The sequence below is a fragment of the Anticarsia gemmatalis genome, chromosome 7, assembly GCF_050436995.1.
Source record: "Anticarsia gemmatalis isolate Benzon Research Colony breed Stoneville strain chromosome 7, ilAntGemm2 primary, whole genome shotgun sequence".
In the NCBI taxonomy this organism is placed as follows: Eukaryota; Metazoa; Arthropoda; class Insecta; order Lepidoptera; family Erebidae; genus Anticarsia; species Anticarsia gemmatalis.
In genome coordinates, this window is record NC_134751.1 from 9155120 (window position 1) to 9174822 (window position 19703).

The window sequence follows — 19703 nt, forward strand, 5'->3', positions numbered from 1 at the left end:
GTTCCATTTCAAATACAGAACACGCTTGTGGTTGCCGGTAGCGTTAAACGTTGCTAATATGGCGAAACGGTAAACCACGTCAATTATGTCCCAATTTACCCATTTAAATTTCATGATGGGTAAACCGATTTAAAAGCTTGCATCGAGCTAAGTTAAAATTTCGTAGGCTATTTTTATTTTATGCTTCTTTTTAATTTGCCTTTTGCCTCTATAATAAATACATCAGTCTTTCAGAAATATTTCAAACAATATTTTTTAAAGTACAAAATGTTGATAGATTTTTTGCGCATTTGCTAGATAGACAGGGATGGTGAATGCGACAAAAAATCATGAAGTCTGATTCCTGGGTCAGAAATTGTGTCCTTAAGTTTTTGTTCGGAAGCTAGTTTCACTCGCGAAGAGGCTTTTATAGAGCCCTACTAATAATTCCAGCGTGTTTATAAAACATCTACAAACAATTGATTCTATGGGCCTAAAACAAACCTGCACCTACATGAGAAACAATGGTCGCTTTATCATATACCGTTATTGTTTATATAAAAGCAAGAATAAAATAAACTACATTCTAATGAATTTGATAAACCGTAAACACTGAAAGCAACATGTTTGTCCATGTTTGGCGCGAACTTCATAAACTGTATGCGAGGGAACTTTCATATTTGCTCTGTAAACACTGAATATTTGCCGCTTTTGAAGTCACTGTATGAATGAAGGAGTGCAATCATTTACACCAGTATTATGTGCTGTAATTTGTTTGGAGTACCGTACTAAATATTTCGTTATTATTTTTATACTTGCGTTCCAAAATTACATGCATTTTTATTTGTAAATTGCGATGGTAAAGGCTTATGATTACTGTTCTCTCGTCGAAATTAGGTCTTGGTACTAAATTCTTTGATCTAATATGGCGATGGCGAACATATTCATTCATACACTGTAACATTTTTAACTTTTCTAATAGTACGAGTAAGTACCCCACCATTATAGATTTATTGGATCGTTCCTTTTTCGACTACTAAAGCATGTTAAATGCACAGCCTAATCATAAACATTCTTAGTCAATCTCGTAAGTAACTTACGTTTACGAGTTTAGTTTTACGACCCTACATCACTTAAGTATTCCATCAGTACGAATATTCAACCAGACTTCCTAACTCCCGCCCAGACAGGTGTAAACGTGCACTCACTCAACATGAATTTATTCAATAAAAGGAGGCTGTCCCATTGGTCGGATACTTGATACCTACTCGGCGGCAATTAAAATCCCTTCCTGTGCCTCAGGCTATCAGCAAATCAGTTTTCAGACACCCTCTATAACACAACTTTACTTACCACAGTCTAAAAAAATGAACGGATTATTTTTAAAAATTATGCAGGCTCGATCATAAATCCAATGTCTTTTTTTACTCTGTGTCATGCGTAGTAGGGTGACCAAACAAGATAAGGCGCAGCCTAGGGTGTAACATCCATAAAATGACGTAAGCGAGGGTCGCCATGGGTCTGATGGGCCAGTTATCGAATCACTTGGAATGCATGGGATATTTTGCGCTTGCACGACGTTGAGATCGGTAAATAAATTTCACGGTAATTTCCTGCTGAACATAATCAGTTTAACAATGTCTGGTGCATTTTTAATAGTATTTTGTTTTTAATGCAGAAATATAGTTTTCATATAAACGGAATAAAATAACTTTTGAGATAAAAGAAACCGCACGGAAAGCCAAAAATTCACAGTATTTATACAACATTTACCTTAATTTATTCCGAGATGTGATTATACCGGTGCAAAAACAGTGCACGAGAATACACAACAAAGCTCTTGTACCGTCCATTTGCACAACTACAAAATAAAGTGAAATCAAAATGAATACTTTATGCAAATTCACCGTGCACTTCTTGAGTGAACTACAATAAAGACAAATGTGTTTTGTGGAGAAAACCAATATAGTTGAAGCTGCTGGCTTAGTTCAAGACAACTTGGACGTAAAATGTTTAAGTGTGGAAAAAATAAAATTGTTCTTTGCATTGCGGTGTTAAGTATAGATCATTTTATTCAATTACGTTTTATTTTACTCTGTGACATAAGTCCTTTTATTTGATAAGTAACTTCGTTTTGAATAACCGTATATCGAAAAAAGATTTGTTTAGTATACACTTTGTTAAAATGAATTACATTTAGTATATTCCCGCCTGCCTGCTATTCTACCTTCCTCCAAAATCAATTTCTCCTCTTCATTTTAAATTAATTCTGGCACTAGATATTAGCCCAGGTTATGGAACGCAATACGTTAGTGTAGGCATGCCAGCCATAATCATATCGAATTCCTGGTTAGAGTTAAAGCTGCCATATTTCTAACGATTTGCAATCCAAACTAGCGCAGTAGCGACAGTGATATGGCTGCAATACCATTTGTTTTTTCATAACAAAATATTTTTGTTAATATTTTTTGGCATTATGCATGGTTATTGCTGAAATATGCAAGAACCATGTACATATGTTCGTTGTTATTTAAACTGCTTGTGTACTTGCAAGTTGCACGTAAGTATGTTTTTTTATAATAATTATTCCAGTGATGATAGATTAGTCTGCTCCAAATAAAAATACAATGATACCATTTACAAAAGATCTTTTATTCTTAAATAAATATACATTAAGTACACTAGAAAGTGCCACACAAGAACTCACACTTAATCTACATTTCACCTATATTATCGCTAGGCGGACCCGTTAGCTACCGAGATGAGATGACGCCAAAACATTGACGGATCTCGGTAGTTCTCGAGATTGATTATTTATAAGATTATATTTACATAAGATTGGATACATTTTGTACTATTTACAGAAAGAAAAGGGGATTTTAACCACAAATGATGCTTCGAATAGCCAATTTCAACTATAAATGAAACGCCAGTGTCATTATATAATTTTATCTCAATATCGATATCATCTTAAGTGTAATTTTAGAAGTATATCAAAGTACTGATGATGCTATAGTGTCAGTCGCGTTTCAAAAAAATGTGCCTCTAAAAGCTTAAGTGGTTAAAATTCAAATAGTTGAAGAAGTTTACAAATGTGTAATTTACTAAGCTATGACTATTACCCCTCTTATTATGAGAGGAGACCCGTGCCCAGCAGTACAATATAGATAAGTCAATAATCAAATTTATACATAGTACAAAATGAAATTAAATTATGAAGATTAAAATAATTGCGCAATGCTAATTCTATTTAAATACATCAATACTATTGCTGTCTTTGTTCTGCTCAAAACTTCATTCATACCACGGACTGAAGTATTCAATAAATAATAATTTGCTTACAAAAATGTACTGAATTATTAGTTCCTACGGCACCCACTAGGGGCGCTGATCAAGTTTACACACGAAATCTATCGGTAGGTAGCCAGTTGTCTATAGTAGTAAAGAATTGCGCTACTGTTGTAGAAAGGCCTTAGTAAGTAAAAATAATATTAGGCCGCATTTGTGAAGACGCGAATCTCATGCGAGGTCGCCGCGTTACAGTTCAATACGCCGGAAGATCTAGAGCATAACCATCAATGTGATATAATGTTCCTTTTGCAACATACGTCTTAATATTCACTGTGGAACATCGTCAGAAGTTCAAAATACGCGGTTTTTCTTCACAAAGTTCAATAACCCCACAAATGCATTACTATGATGATTTACAATGACTGTTTAAATAGCTGTCTTCTATGCTGTCTCGGATTCTGTTGCCTCAGTCACTAAAGCATTGCCCTTCTTTTCATTGTCCATCGGTATGTCACTTTGGTCACATCTGAACTAACACTTTCACATAATCTGAGCCATTCTCCCTCCACTCATACTATCAACTCTTATTCATTCTTATTAAGTTTTATATTCCTTCTCACTCTTTTTCTATGTCTTTCTAAATATCTTATTTGAGTTTTTCACCATTCATTTCAATATTTACATTTTCTTTTCACCAGATTGTAAGAACGTTGGTTTATTGCTGTTGGCTTTCGATCTGTGCGGCTGTTGGCAGGTTTTCCGTTAATTTCGTCTTCTTCTTGTTGTTTGGTATAGTTAGACAAACTAAACCGTTTACTGGAAATAGAAAACAAATATGTTTATACTGTCATTTAAATTGCATACGGTTTTGACTGTAGATATGTCAGGAATCATAACACTGGCGTAACAAAGATAATAGCTTCGGGCTTCAATGATAATACAAAAGCAATAATAGATCTACATAATTAGGATCGATTTTAACTAAACGTTAAACTATTTACTGCCTAAGTAATAAAGGTCTACTATAACCTTTATTACTTAGGCAGTATATAGCTATACAGTGCTTTGACATTTTCTTTAAGTATCAAACTCAATTTAAAATGACAAAGCATGATAACTAATCCTTGTTTAAGCCGCATTAATTACTACGGCAGTAATTGCGTATTTCCTTCAAAATATGCGTATTGCGTTACTTTATAGCAGGTAAAATATTTTCAACTTACGAACTAAAAGACCACCGAAGAGATAGAAACCAGCTCCACAGTTGACATCCAAGAACCATCCTATGAGGTTGGACCCCACCATGGAACCGCTACGTCCCAACATCATTGAGAGGCAAATACCCATGGCTCTGTAAAAAGTAAAATATTCTTTTATAAGTAACAATACAGCAGTATATTTTTAACGTTTGTTGTATGAATATATTGATATATAGCAAGTGATTTGTCACAGATCTGACATGAATAGTTTTTTTGCTACAATTCGTTAGCCCATAAGTTTCTTTGGAATTCAGTTTCCTTCAAATTTTACAAAAGAGTTACTTTAACCATTTCAATGATATTGTAATCTTTCTGTTCTTGTTTTTCTCACAAAATGATCAAGTCATTTATTTTGTTTTTAAACCAAATTCAATTAAAGGAGGAAGATATTTAAGGCAGTTCTAATTTCGTCGCTAATTTTTTAATGATTAGATACTAAAAAATCTAATACGGCCTTACCTGTATTTAGTAGGAAACAGTTCCACAGCCACAGCATTCATCAACCCTATACAGGCTCCAGACATTTGGAACACAGCGAACAGAATAACAGCGACTTGGACATGAGGGGCCAAATGTGCCGCAATGCCGCACAGACCAGTGACGGTTAACGTGCCTAAAAGAATGTGCTTCTTAGCGACAAAGTCCACGATAACTACGACAATAATGTACATGCTGTAGAATGTTAGGCCAATGTATGTTGATCGAAGGTAGGTGGACGGATGAATGGAGTCATCGCAGACAGCCTGGAATAAAAAATGGAGTTAAAATATCATCTTGGAGAAATTAAGCGAAATTTTACTTCTAAGCACAATTATTTACACGTAAAAACAGCTACAAAAATTACTAATATTATTAAATTTATTATAATATAATATGTCGGTGTAATTTTCACTAATAACGGTATTAAAAATAACTTCATTACATAAGTAGTTTATCAGGCATAAACTTTGTTTTCATCACGTTTTTCGGACAATAACTGTTATACCTATTATTAGTGTCTGTTACTATCTTTATTCTGTGACGCTCGTGAGGTAATTCATTATTGTTTTAATATTACTCACCGTGACGTTTGAAGAAGCAGCGGCTTCGAGACTAGCAAGTCTGTTCTCATTGAGGACGTCACAGATCTTCATGTTAGTAGCGTCGTTACTTGCCAAAGAGTTCAAGATTGAGGGGAACCATACGTAGAAGCCGTTGGTTCTAGAAGATAAAATACACATTAGGTTTTGTTGGCTACAAAAACTATATATACATACATATATAAACGATATGTTAGAGCTATGGAGTACCTACTTTAATTTGCAATTATGTTTATCACCTGATTATACTATAATTGATCGAGTATACAATATCATTTCGTACCAAAACATTGTTTGGATACGTACTGAGAGCAGAGGAACATAAAATTAAATGTTTTCTATAGCCATTGCTTTCCTTACGTTAACAATTAAAGCAAAATTTTCAGTGACGGACACGTGGACAGTGACATTGATTACTTACGCTGCAAAGATCCCGAACTGTACGAAAGATGTTAGCGCAAACCACTTTAGTAGAGGCGGTCTGAGCAATGGCATTGTCTGTTCCTTCATTGAGGTCAAAATACTTCTCTTTTTGTACGCTCCAGCCTCACCATTTTCTATGATAAGAGTCTTAACCTGTAATAGAGATTTCAGATTTAATAACACGTTATGATAGAGTTTATCATAATCCATTATATCTGTGTAAATAGATAATTAAAGTGTTAGAGATCGTCGACATGCTTATCTTTTACTAGTGTATGTACCTGTTGCTTTCGTATGAAGATTTTAGCTGTTACGGTTCTCAGTCTAATCAGTGTTACTAAGGTAGGTATTATTTACTATATCAATCAATCACCCTTTCATTTATCTCATTAATGGACTTTGATTGACGACTGTTTTTATGATTAGCTTTGTATAAATTATTGACCGTCATACCTTTTTATTATCTCATTCATTTCGAAATTGATCTAACTAGGAGTTACTTACGGGGAAGGTATGCCTTGATTTTCTGGTATTCACAGTATAGATAGTCTTCACGACTTCCAAGGCTTCCTCATGGCGTCCAGTCGCGAACAGGAACTTGGGTGTTTCAGGCGCGAACAACAGGAGGATAGTTCCAAGTGCGAACGGGGAAGCACAGATTACCACAAGCAGTCTCCAAGAACGGTATGTGATGCTCAAGAATGGAATTGGATACGCGAATTCAAGAGGTAGAATGAGCCAAGCGAGACCTGGAAGGAAAAAAGTATTATAGATCTTTGTCTCAGTTGTAGTCTTAGAATAATAGATCCTACTAATATTATAAATGCGAAAGTTTGTGAGAACGTATGTATGTATGGATGTTTGTTACTCTTTCACGCAAATTCTTCACAACCGATTACGATGAAATTTGGTATATAGGTAGTTGAAGACCCAGAATAACACATAGGCTAGGCTTTTTATCTGTGAGTTCCCTAAGAATCTGGATTTACAGGTGAAGGGTTTCCACGCGGATGAAGTCGCGGGCGGCCTCTAGTGAAAAATAAAATTGCTGTCCATCAATCAGTATGAATTGTAGCCCTGACGTCGGCTTTTAATGAGTTACTTTTTTTTGTTTATTGTTGGTTCATCTACCTATAGGTACATGTGGAAAAAACATGTTAAAGGTATTTCTTTTCCTTAACATGTTCGAGGTCAACATTTTATTTAATACTGGTTTCGATAGTTTAATATCGGTATCCATTCAGTTGAATCCATTCTCTCGTAATTGAACATGTTAAAACAAAATTAATACAATTTTGTATTAACATGTTGTTACATGAAATGTTGCTGTTTACAACAAAAATACGTATGATCGGCAAAACTCAGATATTAAATTAGAGTCTCATAAATACGTTGTCCATAATTTGCTCGAAGTTTTTTCTCTATGGAGTCAAGCTGTTTGTGATTATGATGCTCTATACTATAAAAGTTTGTATGAGATTTTGGAAATCGATATTTACACGGTAAAACGATCGTGCCCATGCCGATGAACGAAGATCCGAAGGTCACCATCTTGTCCCTGTGGCGGAGGCTGTTGAACTCTCCCAGGTAAGTGTACACAATTGATGAAGACCCCGTCATACTGTAAAACAAAAAATACACTAATTTTCTCATATACTTCTTCACTATTTACGAACTATGTCGTTCACCGGTGGAGTGAGTAGTCGCCGGTGCTGTATAAGAAGCGTGAATAACATTTCGGTTCCAATTCCGACAAAAAATTTGTTTCACATTTTTTTCTTATTAACAAAGGTTTAAATATAAACTCTACCTTCACAATTTCTATGATAAGATTTTATTGGTACTACATAATACACTTATGATACTATCTCTAGTTTATGTCTAATCCATTTATTTCAAGAGTCACAATGTATATTATTATTACACTTGAACGTGAATTATTAAATCGTTCAGTATTATAAAAGCCTCTATTAATTAATAAAACGACGTTAGATAGTACAAGTGTATATTTGCGCGCCGTTTACCGCACGCGCGGTTACAAGCGTGACTATAAAATCAGTCTTAAGTACTAAGTCGATTCTAATTGTACGTAAAGTACAGCTATTTACTCCAAAAGAAGAAAATCTAAACAAAATATTAAAGATTGAACGGCTTTCTAAAGACTGCATAATAGATACATTCTTGGTTACAGTACGAAGAGTTGTATGAAAAATCGGACGGAAAAAAAATATGATTGATTTGTGTTTTGCTAATAATGTGCTAATTAAATACAATTATCGGGGTTAATCGATAGATGTTTCAGAATTTTTATCTTGTTTTTATTAGAATTACACATGTCATTGTGGTCTGACCTGTATCCTGCTATTTAGATAAGCGTATAATAATAACAATATACAAAACATCTTTTTTTTTCTATTAAACGCTTCACGATGCGGATGGGTTTGATACAGTGACGTATTCAGTGACCGCTGAAGATCAAATCAGACTCGTTTTAATTTGTTTTTTTCTCTTCCAGCCAAAGTGAATCTTGAATCACGTGAGAATTTAGGAATATTACTGGTACGTAAAAAGTGCGAAGAGACTCAGAACAGAATAGATACAAAATAATGGATCTAACAATCTTTGTTTAATTTGAGTATCAAAGCTACGACACACCAAACGTCAAAATAATGATGGCGTATAAAACTTAGATGGAATATTCAAGTAATCAATACGGCCTAGTGACAAAGGCAATTTATCACATCAAACTTCATGAATATGGGATACAAACGCAATGACGAATAAACAAACGAAATTGAAAATATTTTTAGACAACTTACAATATAGCCGATAAGAATTGCAGAACAGCGAAGGAGATCAGCTCAGGAGCAAAGCTAGCAATGGTGGACAGTATTGTAGATCCCATCATTGAGTACAGCATCACTGATCTTCTGCCTTGAGTGTCGCCCCACCAGCCCCAGAAATATGACGTCAGGACGATCGCTGGGAGAAAAATAAACATAGTAAGAAATACGTTTATAAAAGAGATTTAGTTTTGGATACATAGGAATAAGAAAAATGCATATATTCAATGTTTAAAAGATCAACTTCATCAATACAGTTCAGCCCCCTTTCTGGATGTGTGTATATAATTTGCTACCCTTACGATATATTCCTTCAGAGATCAAATTCATTGATTAGATGACTAGTTCCAATGAATTTGTTCCTTGGAGGTAAACATCGAAAGGAAACCAAATCTTCTTCGTAATCTTCTGTGGAAAGACTGACATCTATCATCACGCCGCTGGTTTTGTTCGACGGTTTTTCCTATGATATAGAATCGTGACTGTTGTTGGGGATGCATAAACGATACAGTTTCTACCATGAGAATGGGATAGAGATATGAAATATGTATAGCAACTACCTCATTCTTATGGTGGAACTTGGATCGAAACAGAGAACGTCCTGTATAAAATAATGTTCAAAATATAAATGGGGTTTGTTATTTACCTGCAAATGGAATGGCAGAAAGCCATCCCTTCTGCTGCGTGGTGAGATCCAAGTCACATTGAGCTGCCGGTATGACGTAACCAAGTACAAGACATTGTATGATCATGCCCATAAGTACGAGGCCTGACATCAACATGTGGAAGATGTTGTAGACACCGAACCCTGAAACAAAAGTTTAAGTTACCGTCTCATACATTACCATAGTTTATATGGGTGAATAGTATTATTTAGGCATTTCTTTCTAGCTCTTAGTAAAAATATGTGATATTATTCAAGAACATCTTTTCCAACTACATTCTTTTCTAAAACTGTTTTACTAGAAAACTGCAATTTACTGCACTTAACGTCGCAATGACAACAAAGTAATCTATTAGAGTTTTCCTTGTGCATTACCTTGCTGTATCGCCTACCTATGGTGGCAAAGTATTGTTAAAGGGATTCGGATTAGCTTGTAAATTTAATAGATAAAAAACCTAGGCTGTTCAATGCCTCCAAGGTTTTCCTCCAAAATTAGGGAACGCTGCTTATTGTCCAGAATAGTTGCAGGAAGTGATAAATAAAAATGAAATGAGTCGTAAAATGTCTTCAGACGACCTCAAAGAAAACGATATTTTCTCAGTCTAGTTTGTGAGCAGTTCTCCAGGCCATTACCTGTTTCCGATTTCCTATGTATGTATCTATATATCTTTTGCGCAGGAATTTGGATTTTCATATTTTTCTTGGACTGAATCGACGAACTTTAGTTTCTTGGTTCAAATTGTCATCTTAATGTTATAAATTCTTTGATATTTCATACTGACGTCACACGTGTCTAACACAATGAACGAGTGTATCATATCGGCTCGGCAGACCAAGAACATTCTATGGTTGCATATGTAACATGATTGTTTGCTAATATGGATGGGAATCTTACTAACAAGGTATGCCTATCTACGTTTCCGTTTACTAAAGGACTACATACAGTATAATGATACACACAAAATAACATATGCATTTATCATACAAGGTCATACAATACGCTTCGTAACTGCCAGAGAGGCTTTGTCTCTTTGGGTTTTCTCTTCTCCTCACTCTTTAAGTCCTTAAGTATTTTACCAAAAACCAAGCTTGGTTTTAACTTAACTCAGAGTTTGAACATAGATATGAACTGATAGAGTACGTGACCTCGTGAAAGTCGCACCTACAGCTACAATGCTAGTTAGCATGTTTGCTTTATTAAGTGGATTGGAACTTAACCTTAGCATACTAAGAAACAGCAGTTACTTTAGAAGCTCAAGTACTTTTTTATATCTCCATACTTTTTTTGTACAGAATTGCATCAGAAGACCCACTTTTTGGCGTTTGTAGTGTTGGTCCCAAGTAATAAGAGGTGAGCCTATTTGCTAATGTCAATTGCGAAATTAGGAAAATCTCGAAAACTTTTCGTTTCTTTTCGAAAATTTCTTACTGAGTTATCGAACACCAAGTTGCTTATTACACCATCGCTTAGACCACAAAAGCAATCATCAAAGGTTGATGTAAAAAATCAAAGTAATCCTTCAACGTAACAATTTAATTCAAAACAAAATATTTGCCTATTCATCCCACATTTATGTTGTAATATTGTACTCTGGTTATCGGTATAGTATATCATAACGATAACGTGGCGATAATGGGGTAGGCAGCGATGATGGAGCAGAATTCGATTGTAGGCGGAACTAGGGCTAGATACGTCAAAGCGTAGTCTTCAGTACAGAGCGAATCGATATTGAAATTATTACATCTTTTATTAGTACCATTGTTCAACCAAGTCGAGTATTTTGTACAGTTCTTCTTCATTACAGTTTTCGAATTTCAAAAGAAAAGTCCATCAGTTGAAGTCTAAGATACTGAAAATGGTCAAAATTTCAAATTTACATTGTGCTGCATGTGTTTGAAAAGAATAGTCCATTATCAATAGGTATCATTTTACAATATCATTTTTTCGTGGTCCGGGGTTCTGAGTCCCCCATTCAATAAATAAATAGGTATGTGAATCCATTTTGCAGTGAACTGTATTGTATTTATCTTATTTTCTTATAGACCCTAATTCTTCAAGTTTGGTCGTTGAAGTCTTTTAAAGAAAACTTCCACTAGATACCGAACGCATTCAGCATTAAACCATAACGCATTACAATAGTTAAAACAATGCCTATGATAGAACCGATAAATACAATACATTGATATGACAACGCCTTCACACTTTTTAGTATGCATGTGCGTAGCCTCTGACGTCACAACAACCTAAAAAGCAACGCGAAGTTTATAGTAACTCCCACGGAAGTCATAGTAAAAATCTATAGTATCGTGGGCGAATTTGCAGTAAAAAACTAGTTCTTATACCCAGAAGGTCAGTATTGTTTATTTATAACGTTCTAAAATAGTATAGAACACCTTGATAGAAATGTGCTGGTCATTGACACAGTGACATAAATATCGTTGCATAGTTTAAGATTCCGTATAGTATTAATTGACATTGAATAGCTGACCAAAATTTCTATAGATTCGATATTTTTTACTACAGTTCGTTAAACGTGTATTTTGACGCTAGTTTCAGGGCTTATGAAAAATAGATAAAATAACAGCAAATGTATGTAAATAACTGTCATAATTCCACCTAAAAAGCTAAGCAATACTAATTTAGTAGTGGTCAAGCCGGGAGGAATATTTTTGGTAAAACAATGAATGACTCACTTTTGCCCTAACAAAAGGAGTATTAATAAGCGAATGCTAAGTTTAAAGATCCTTGTTATATAGACACTTCACACACGATATTTCTTGACTTGCCAGTTGCTAAGCCACTAAACGACCTCTTAATTTTAATCATACAAAAACAGGTAACTGTAACGAATAAGTTAGTTCTCTAAAATTAAGATGATGTAAAGTTGGTAATATTTCAAGGCAGTCTACACGTTGTTTCAAGTGCATCTGCACAAGCTGAACAAACCTTCAAGAACAGGTTTTTTGGCCATATTATCCGTAACGAGTGATGACGATACTCTTGTAAAACATTTGAACTCGTGAAATCAATGGTGGGTGTTGTGTGTATTGATTTGGAAGAAAAGTAAAATTGTGAATGCCTTGTTATTGTTTGAAAGAACATTTATGTTCTGAAATTATCAACACGGCAGTTATACGTTATATAAATCAGTGGTGAACTAAGTCTGAGATGTAAAAAACGTTTGATGAAAATGTATAATTTTCTTGGTATGGATATAAAAAAAACGTGTTTATTGTTTCCTAATATATTTTGAAACATATGTTTTTAATTGTGGTTTATTATACATTTCTAAAGTAATGAGGCCAGTCGCAAATATAAGTTAGAATGATGAATGTATGTAATTTTCCTTAAATAGTACCTAAATATTGTCATTAAATAATGTAATAGAATTAATAATAAATAAAATGTAGGCATAATAAGTGGTTTTGCACTGTCATCTTCCAGTAATGCAATATCAGAATGACTAACATAAATATTTACTCCGAACTGGAGCATAGTTCGCATAATATAAGGCTTATCAACTTTTAACTGTTTTTTTCTTTTCTGGAATTTAATATCTCATGAATTTTGATAGGACTTTCTCTGTATTATAATAACTTAAAATACCAAATAACTAACCAGTTACCATAATACTAATCTTCGTTTGTTGGGTAAAACCGCAACTTTGTTGAAGTCTAAACGCAAACAAGCAATATAAACGTTACTAACGAACTACTAAAATTACTGGCCGCAATTTCTTAGGTTACACACGCCACTCATACCTTGTACAAATAAGTATCTGTTCGAAACCACATGATTTCGTGTCTATTCCGCATGTGATACAATGGATAAAGCATTGCGTAAGAGTTGTAAAGTATGCTACTGGCCTTATGGCATTTTTTATTTAAAAAAATATGTTGTTCAATCATGTTGATTTGGATAGATCACAAGGAACGGAATACGAGTTCTCTTTAACAATTGAATTGCACAATAACCTTCGGTAAACATAAAGCAGTCATTATTTAAATAAAGTGTATATTAATTGTATCATGTTATTAAGAGTATTTGTACAACCCACATCGCTGAAGGTTTGTTTTCATAGAAACAGTAGAGATAATGTATTTGATATGTCATGATACGTACCCAATTTTAAGAATTCTATTGTTGGGATGGTTCTAGACGTTTTGTCAACAAGAACAGTCCCGCTGTCTATCATATTGAATATGCATGAGTATATCGGCCTAAAAGCCGCTACATTTTTTACGAAATCACCATAGAGGAATATTTTTTGCAATCCGGATATTTATATTTAGTATTTATAACGAACTTCGACCAGTTTTAAAAAAATCTTTGGCTCCATGATCGTGGAAGTTATGTTTTATAAGTTGCCCTTGCGGTTTTTAGAAGCAGTTATGCGATAAACAAAATTGATTCCACACTCCGTAGCCGCAAACATACCGTTTATACGACAAAATATGAATCGTGGAAGTAATTTCACAAGATTGTAAAATAATGTTTTCTGCTACAAGGTCCATAATTTTATAATTTTTTGATGATTTTCTTGTAGGTTGGCCTTGCTACATCGGCCATGACGGTCATCAGTGCTCAGTTCATCGGCACTGAGAAAACTGAATAAGGAATCTAGTAGCAGTATTAATTTCCAACTGTCTTGCAAAAGTACTAGTTTTATCCTTTAATTCGAGGTGAAGATCAACTTGCCTGATCATGCCGCATTTTTTTACGTTTAACGCACTATTTTCTACAACTGAGGTTTTCGTCCAAGTTTTAAATTCGGTCCTTGAGTCTACTAAGGTAACCAAGTGCGGCTTGACTGCATAATTTCAAGAGCTGAATAAAGATGGAGAATTATCAGGCAATCAAGGTTTTCTCCGATGTTTTCCATTTCTGTTGTAGTGACTGATAATATTTCTGCATAGTCATGTTGTGTTCAAATAAGAAGATAGTATATCATAGTTTGAACTGATTGAACATGTGATGTAAGGGTTAAGGTCGTTGTTATCACAGCACGGAGTCTGTCATGTCGCGTACATTATTACTGAGGTCTTATCGACAGATTGACTTTTCAGGTCTATATTTAGAGGCCATGACTTGCATATTTGTGTCTCCCGATACACAAGATTCCTCTCGGTACGGGAGGTTTTTTTTGTAAACAAACATAATGTATTTGTTCGAGTATTTAAATCGTAAAATAAGACCGACCTACGTATTCATTATAATTCAATTCTAACCTAGTAACTTATTTCTATCCTATACCAAATTTTTTAACATTCATCAATATAAATTCTTATGGCTTTTAATCTTCGTTCCCGACCGTACCCGCACCATTTTTTACTCTTAATAATTAAAGTCAATTCGTACAATTGATACGCGTCGTACTCGTTACACTATACGTTGAATTGTTTAATACGTCACTGGCCACTATGTGAGACGAATAAAACCGTTCGATTTTGTGCGCTTAAAATAACCGTGTGTGTGTGTGACATTGAGATGAATGTTAACTCGTATAGTAATTGATAATATTAGTCTGTGAATTTTCCTTGTAAATATGTTTTGTTTGTATAGTTATAATGACATTGTTGAACAATGGTAATAAAAGTCCATTTAATATTCAGAAAATAAATAAACATTGTTAGTTACTTTTAGACGTTTTTGTAAATTATCGTCGCACGTCACGGCACGCTTTTGACGTCACGGTGTAAGAGACCAATGTGGCAACCATTAGTGTTTCCGTTTATTTTACTTTCAAATCTTCTGTGAATCATCTGCCAATGTCAGTAAATGATTGTTAGATGTAAATTGTATCAGTATGTGTGTTTACTAATGAAGACTTTTTGTGTAGCTAGACGTCTCCACAAAATCGGCAACCTTTTAGCGCCAGGATTTTATCTAAACGAGAGGTGTATGAATTCATTTAGATTACGCCACATGTGTTTAGTTGTAATTTGACGGAGGACGAGTTATTAATAGTCCCGTTTATTTACAACTTCCTAGCTGGTAAAATATTCCGGAACATTTCGATTCTGGTTAGCCCTTAGCCATGAACTCGCTATATTCTAGACAACAGCTTGGAAGATTATGATCAGAAGACGCATAATCTAGTACAGTAGTTCAGTACGGTAATAAATACATGCTTTAAGTTTGCTTAAAGCTTGTGTGACGAATTAATGTATCCTTTTGCGATTGTTACTAGACACGGATAGTGTGATTTTGTAAATATCATGGCCAATGAATGAACAAATTTTTTGATTAAAAGTACCTAAGACCTAATTAACTTATTTGTTTGATTAATTAGAAACGCTACAGCTAATTATTGGGTTCCGGTCTAGTATCCGTGTTGGGAAAGGTTTAATTAGATTGGGTGTCTACAAGCAACTACCCGGAAGACCTATACAATTTTGAAAAGAGCACATGTTTTGTGTTTTTGTAATGCAAGATAAGACCTTTTCGAAGTAGCATACCTAATGAAATCTGTCAATTGGTTTATTTGACTGTCTGTAAACATAGAGTGTAAAAGATTATTTTAAAGCTTATGTTTATACAAGGAAGACTAATTCGTAAATATTAGAAAATTATGTATGTAAAGAACTCGTATTACAAACCAATAAATTTCGGTATATGAATTACGTTGTTTTTAATTTATATACTTATCCAAAAATAAACCTCTTTATGATGAGATGTTACACGTGTAAACTGGTTCGAATCGTTTTGTATGGTAGTATAGTACTTTTAAGATAACAAAAGATTTTCTTGTAAGAGGAAAATATAATAAATTGTTATTGTACCTTAAGCCGTGTCATGTAACAAATTTTGACAATTATATCAATGTGACTAGTGACTACGTACGGTATTAATCTTAGGGAGGTTTCCCCCTTGCTTTAAATAGAGCGTAAGGCGGACGATTGTCAGAGTTCTTCAAATTTCCTTAAAGAATCTTCAGTTATACCTTTTTAATTTGAGAGATTTAGTATCATATCTCCAAAATGGTGAGTCTTTATTTAAGTTGAATGGTAAGAACGGTCTGCAGGAGTCCAGATGCCTATATGGTTATGTACAACCATCTATCTAATTCACTGCATAGTGATAGTACAAATTTGACGGAAATAACCAATTAAACTTTCTCTCTCTCTTAACTTAAGGGCACAATAACTTATGGCATGACGTATAATTTTTCTATGCAATTAGGTCGATACTTTACTTAATAAAGTATGGCTAACACATGTCTTTATAGTTTTGATATGCGTCATTTCACATGCTGTGAGGAATTACTGATATTGTCTCGTTGTATGTACTTTGTATGCAAGATAATTTACAGTTAAATGAGAAACGTAGATTATAATTGCAGTGTTTATATTGTTCATACAAACATTTCTTGGCGCTGTTTCTGTTTCCTTTATGTTTTCATATCTTGTTGATTTGTTCGTTTTTGTATGAACAGCTTTGTATTTTCTAAATACACTTTTATGTATACTATTTCTATAAGAAAATAGCAAATTGTATTAAAACATTTTTTTTTATTCCTTTCGTATAGCAATTTATAAACAATTTGTGTAGGTGTGTTAGCTTTAATTATTAATTTAATTCAGAATTGCTCTTGAATATAAAAGGGGCGTTACGATAGTTACCAATACATGCAGTGTATTCTGAATATTCAATATAGAAACAATTTACATAATACGACGATTGATTGAAAAGCACATTGATGGTCTTTTACATTTAACAACTAAGGATATATAATTGTGGAATGCTAACAATGACTCTGCCCTACAGAATTTGTTGAGTTTGTTCTGTTGAATGTAATACTGTTTTACTTTTACATATTTTTACGGACTTATTAGTATCCTGATAATTGGATTTTGATATCGGCTATATCATCGTGGGAATATCAAACTAAATTAAGTTTTGTTTAAAGTTAGATAAACTAATTGTATGTATGTTCCCACATTTTAATGATGTTTGACATTTTAGTTGACATACTGGTGTATCACTAGGGCATATCCATTAAATTATAAAACAAAACGATTATGTGGAATTTGAAATAAGTGCTACGGGAAATGTTATGATATCGAAATTAAAATTAAATTGGTATCCTAGAAAAAGTACCAGCATTAATAATTGTAACTGGGATTATAATTTCTGTTTCAGATTCTTTTATTGCACTCAAAGTTAGTTTAAAGTTCTTGTGATAGCAATAAGACCCCCACGTAGGAAGTTAAGGTCATAACCCTAAGAACCTATGATATTTCGAGTGTATGTGTGAATTAGAGGTAAACTGTCAGTTGTGAATGTAAACAAAACATGGTGACGAAACTTGCATTCGACTGAGAATTTTTTAAACTGTTCTTGAAGAGGTGCCAAGAGAGTACATTCGCATTTTGCTAACGTAACAGACTATGCCCCAAGTCTTATCATACAAGAAAAGACACGTAATTGGGGAAGGCAAATATTAAAATGGAAGAAAATACTGGTCCTACCCTTAATACTAAAAAAGATTAACAACTAGGTAGGTACATCTCGTAAAAATAAATTGACAGATTTGGATAATATTTTATAACCATTATATACATCAAAATCTAAATGGACATCTGTTCAGATGTGATATCAATTTATCCAAGCATATGTTAAGGAGAATAATTCTACGCGGGCGAAGTTAGTTAGAAATATAATTAGAGGAATGTCAATGAGGAAACGATGATGTTTTTTTAATGTTATTACATACTTCAAAATATGACTCGACGCTGATAAGCACATTCTATTGTGTCTGGGAGTGGATTAACGTCTATTATTGTTGACGAATTAGAATCTTTTAATTATATCTCTTATTTACTTTAACAGACATAAGATAGCAAATTGTTATACTACTTACTTATCTGCGGAAGTGACGAGTTGTTGTCAAACATTAATCATGATACTGAAGACCAATATCATGATCAAAATAGACCAATTTTGTTACCTGAATAAGTATTGAGTCAATATAGTTCGATATGCATAGTGAGTACATTGATAACCTTTACAATGAAACAAAGCCTGTTTTTTTTACTCGTTATTATGAAATGCAGTGTCATTTCTTTGGTGTGAATGCGAACAGCCTCTGAATTGTTCTTGACATTAATCATTGCCACAACATTGTAACAACACGTGACAAGATTGACAAGTAGTTACCTGATAGCAACATTGCTTCGTCGAGGGTCGCCGAAGTCGGCTCGCCTTTCTTCGCCACTGGAGCCACACCCATTTCGTGGATCTGAAACAAAAAAGTGCAATTCAGTATGCGGTAACGAGGCAATTTGGTTCAATGACCTCTGCACGGAAACCGGTTTTTGGAAGTCTGTATATTTCAGAAATTCGTGAACAGATGAACAAATTGCAGTTCGGAGGTTTCATTACCTGTAAGAAAAGAAATATGACGTATACATTTTTCTGCTCCTGTGTCAACGAATTTGAGTTTCCTATTAATTTCTGTTACTCGATTTAAGTGTTGGAGAATTTTTTACGTTACTAAGGAACAAAGTATAAAACTTGTAGTTCAAAGACTTTATAAATAACTCTTGATAAGAAAATGGCAACGTTTGATGGTTACACCTATGTTTATGCTTTGTTATAATTATAAGTATATCGGCGTTCATTGCTGCATTTGCTTGCATTTCATGCTTTAAATGGTAAAACACAGGCGAATCGTCTAACGATTCAAAGGTAGCTTATCAAGCTTATATTCTGATGCCAATACATTTAGCCCTTGTGGTAAATTGGTACTCGACTTATGATCCCTTTAAACATAAATAAGTATCATACCTATAATACATTAAACACTTCAAGGTATCGTAAATCATTCTTATCTTTCCTAAGTCATGGAATCATGGAAGTGATCCGATGACAATATCACACATAGGTACCTATGCGCTATTCGTCATCATCACATAAAATACATAATTAAATAGGAAAATTGTCGAGTACAATAAACTGACAAAACCGCAATTTTGCGAGTAATCTAATGGGACATTCGGGGCAGCCGTGACGCGACGCATAGGCGCCTTATTCGTTAACAAACCCCATAAATATACAACTTCCTATGCATACACGCAACCAATCTCCCTAAAGCACTATAAACGACCCACCTTACATGCATTAAAATACCCACATTCATTAAGTATCAAATAGGTGTACTTA

The 19703-nt window shown here is 34.0% G+C and overlaps 1 protein-coding gene across 4 annotated transcripts in view; it reads right to left on the minus strand.

Moving 5' to 3' along the window:
- Nucleotides 1-2610: 2610 nt before the first annotated feature.
- Nucleotides 2611-19703, minus strand: part of LOC142973961 (synaptic vesicle glycoprotein 2C-like) — a 91878-nt gene continuing 74785 nt past the window's right edge. For all 4 annotated transcript variants that reach the window (XM_076115999.1, XM_076115997.1, XM_076115998.1 and 1 more), the window contains exons 2-11: nucleotides 18699-18780; nucleotides 9521-9682; nucleotides 8851-9013; nucleotides 7531-7652; nucleotides 6536-6780; nucleotides 6030-6184; nucleotides 5591-5729; nucleotides 4989-5272; nucleotides 4494-4621; nucleotides 2611-4086 (exon numbers count right to left, since the gene is read on the minus strand). In XM_076115999.1, the coding sequence (XP_075972114.1) occupies nucleotides 3986-4086; nucleotides 4494-4621; nucleotides 4989-5272; nucleotides 5591-5729; nucleotides 6030-6184; nucleotides 6536-6780; nucleotides 7531-7652; nucleotides 8851-9013; nucleotides 9521-9682; nucleotides 18699-18780 (1581 nt within the window). In that variant the 3' untranslated portion in view covers nucleotides 2611-3985. The remainder of the gene's footprint in view (nucleotides 4087-4493; nucleotides 4622-4988; nucleotides 5273-5590; nucleotides 5730-6029; nucleotides 6185-6535; nucleotides 6781-7530; nucleotides 7653-8850; nucleotides 9014-9520; nucleotides 9683-18698; nucleotides 18781-19703) is intronic.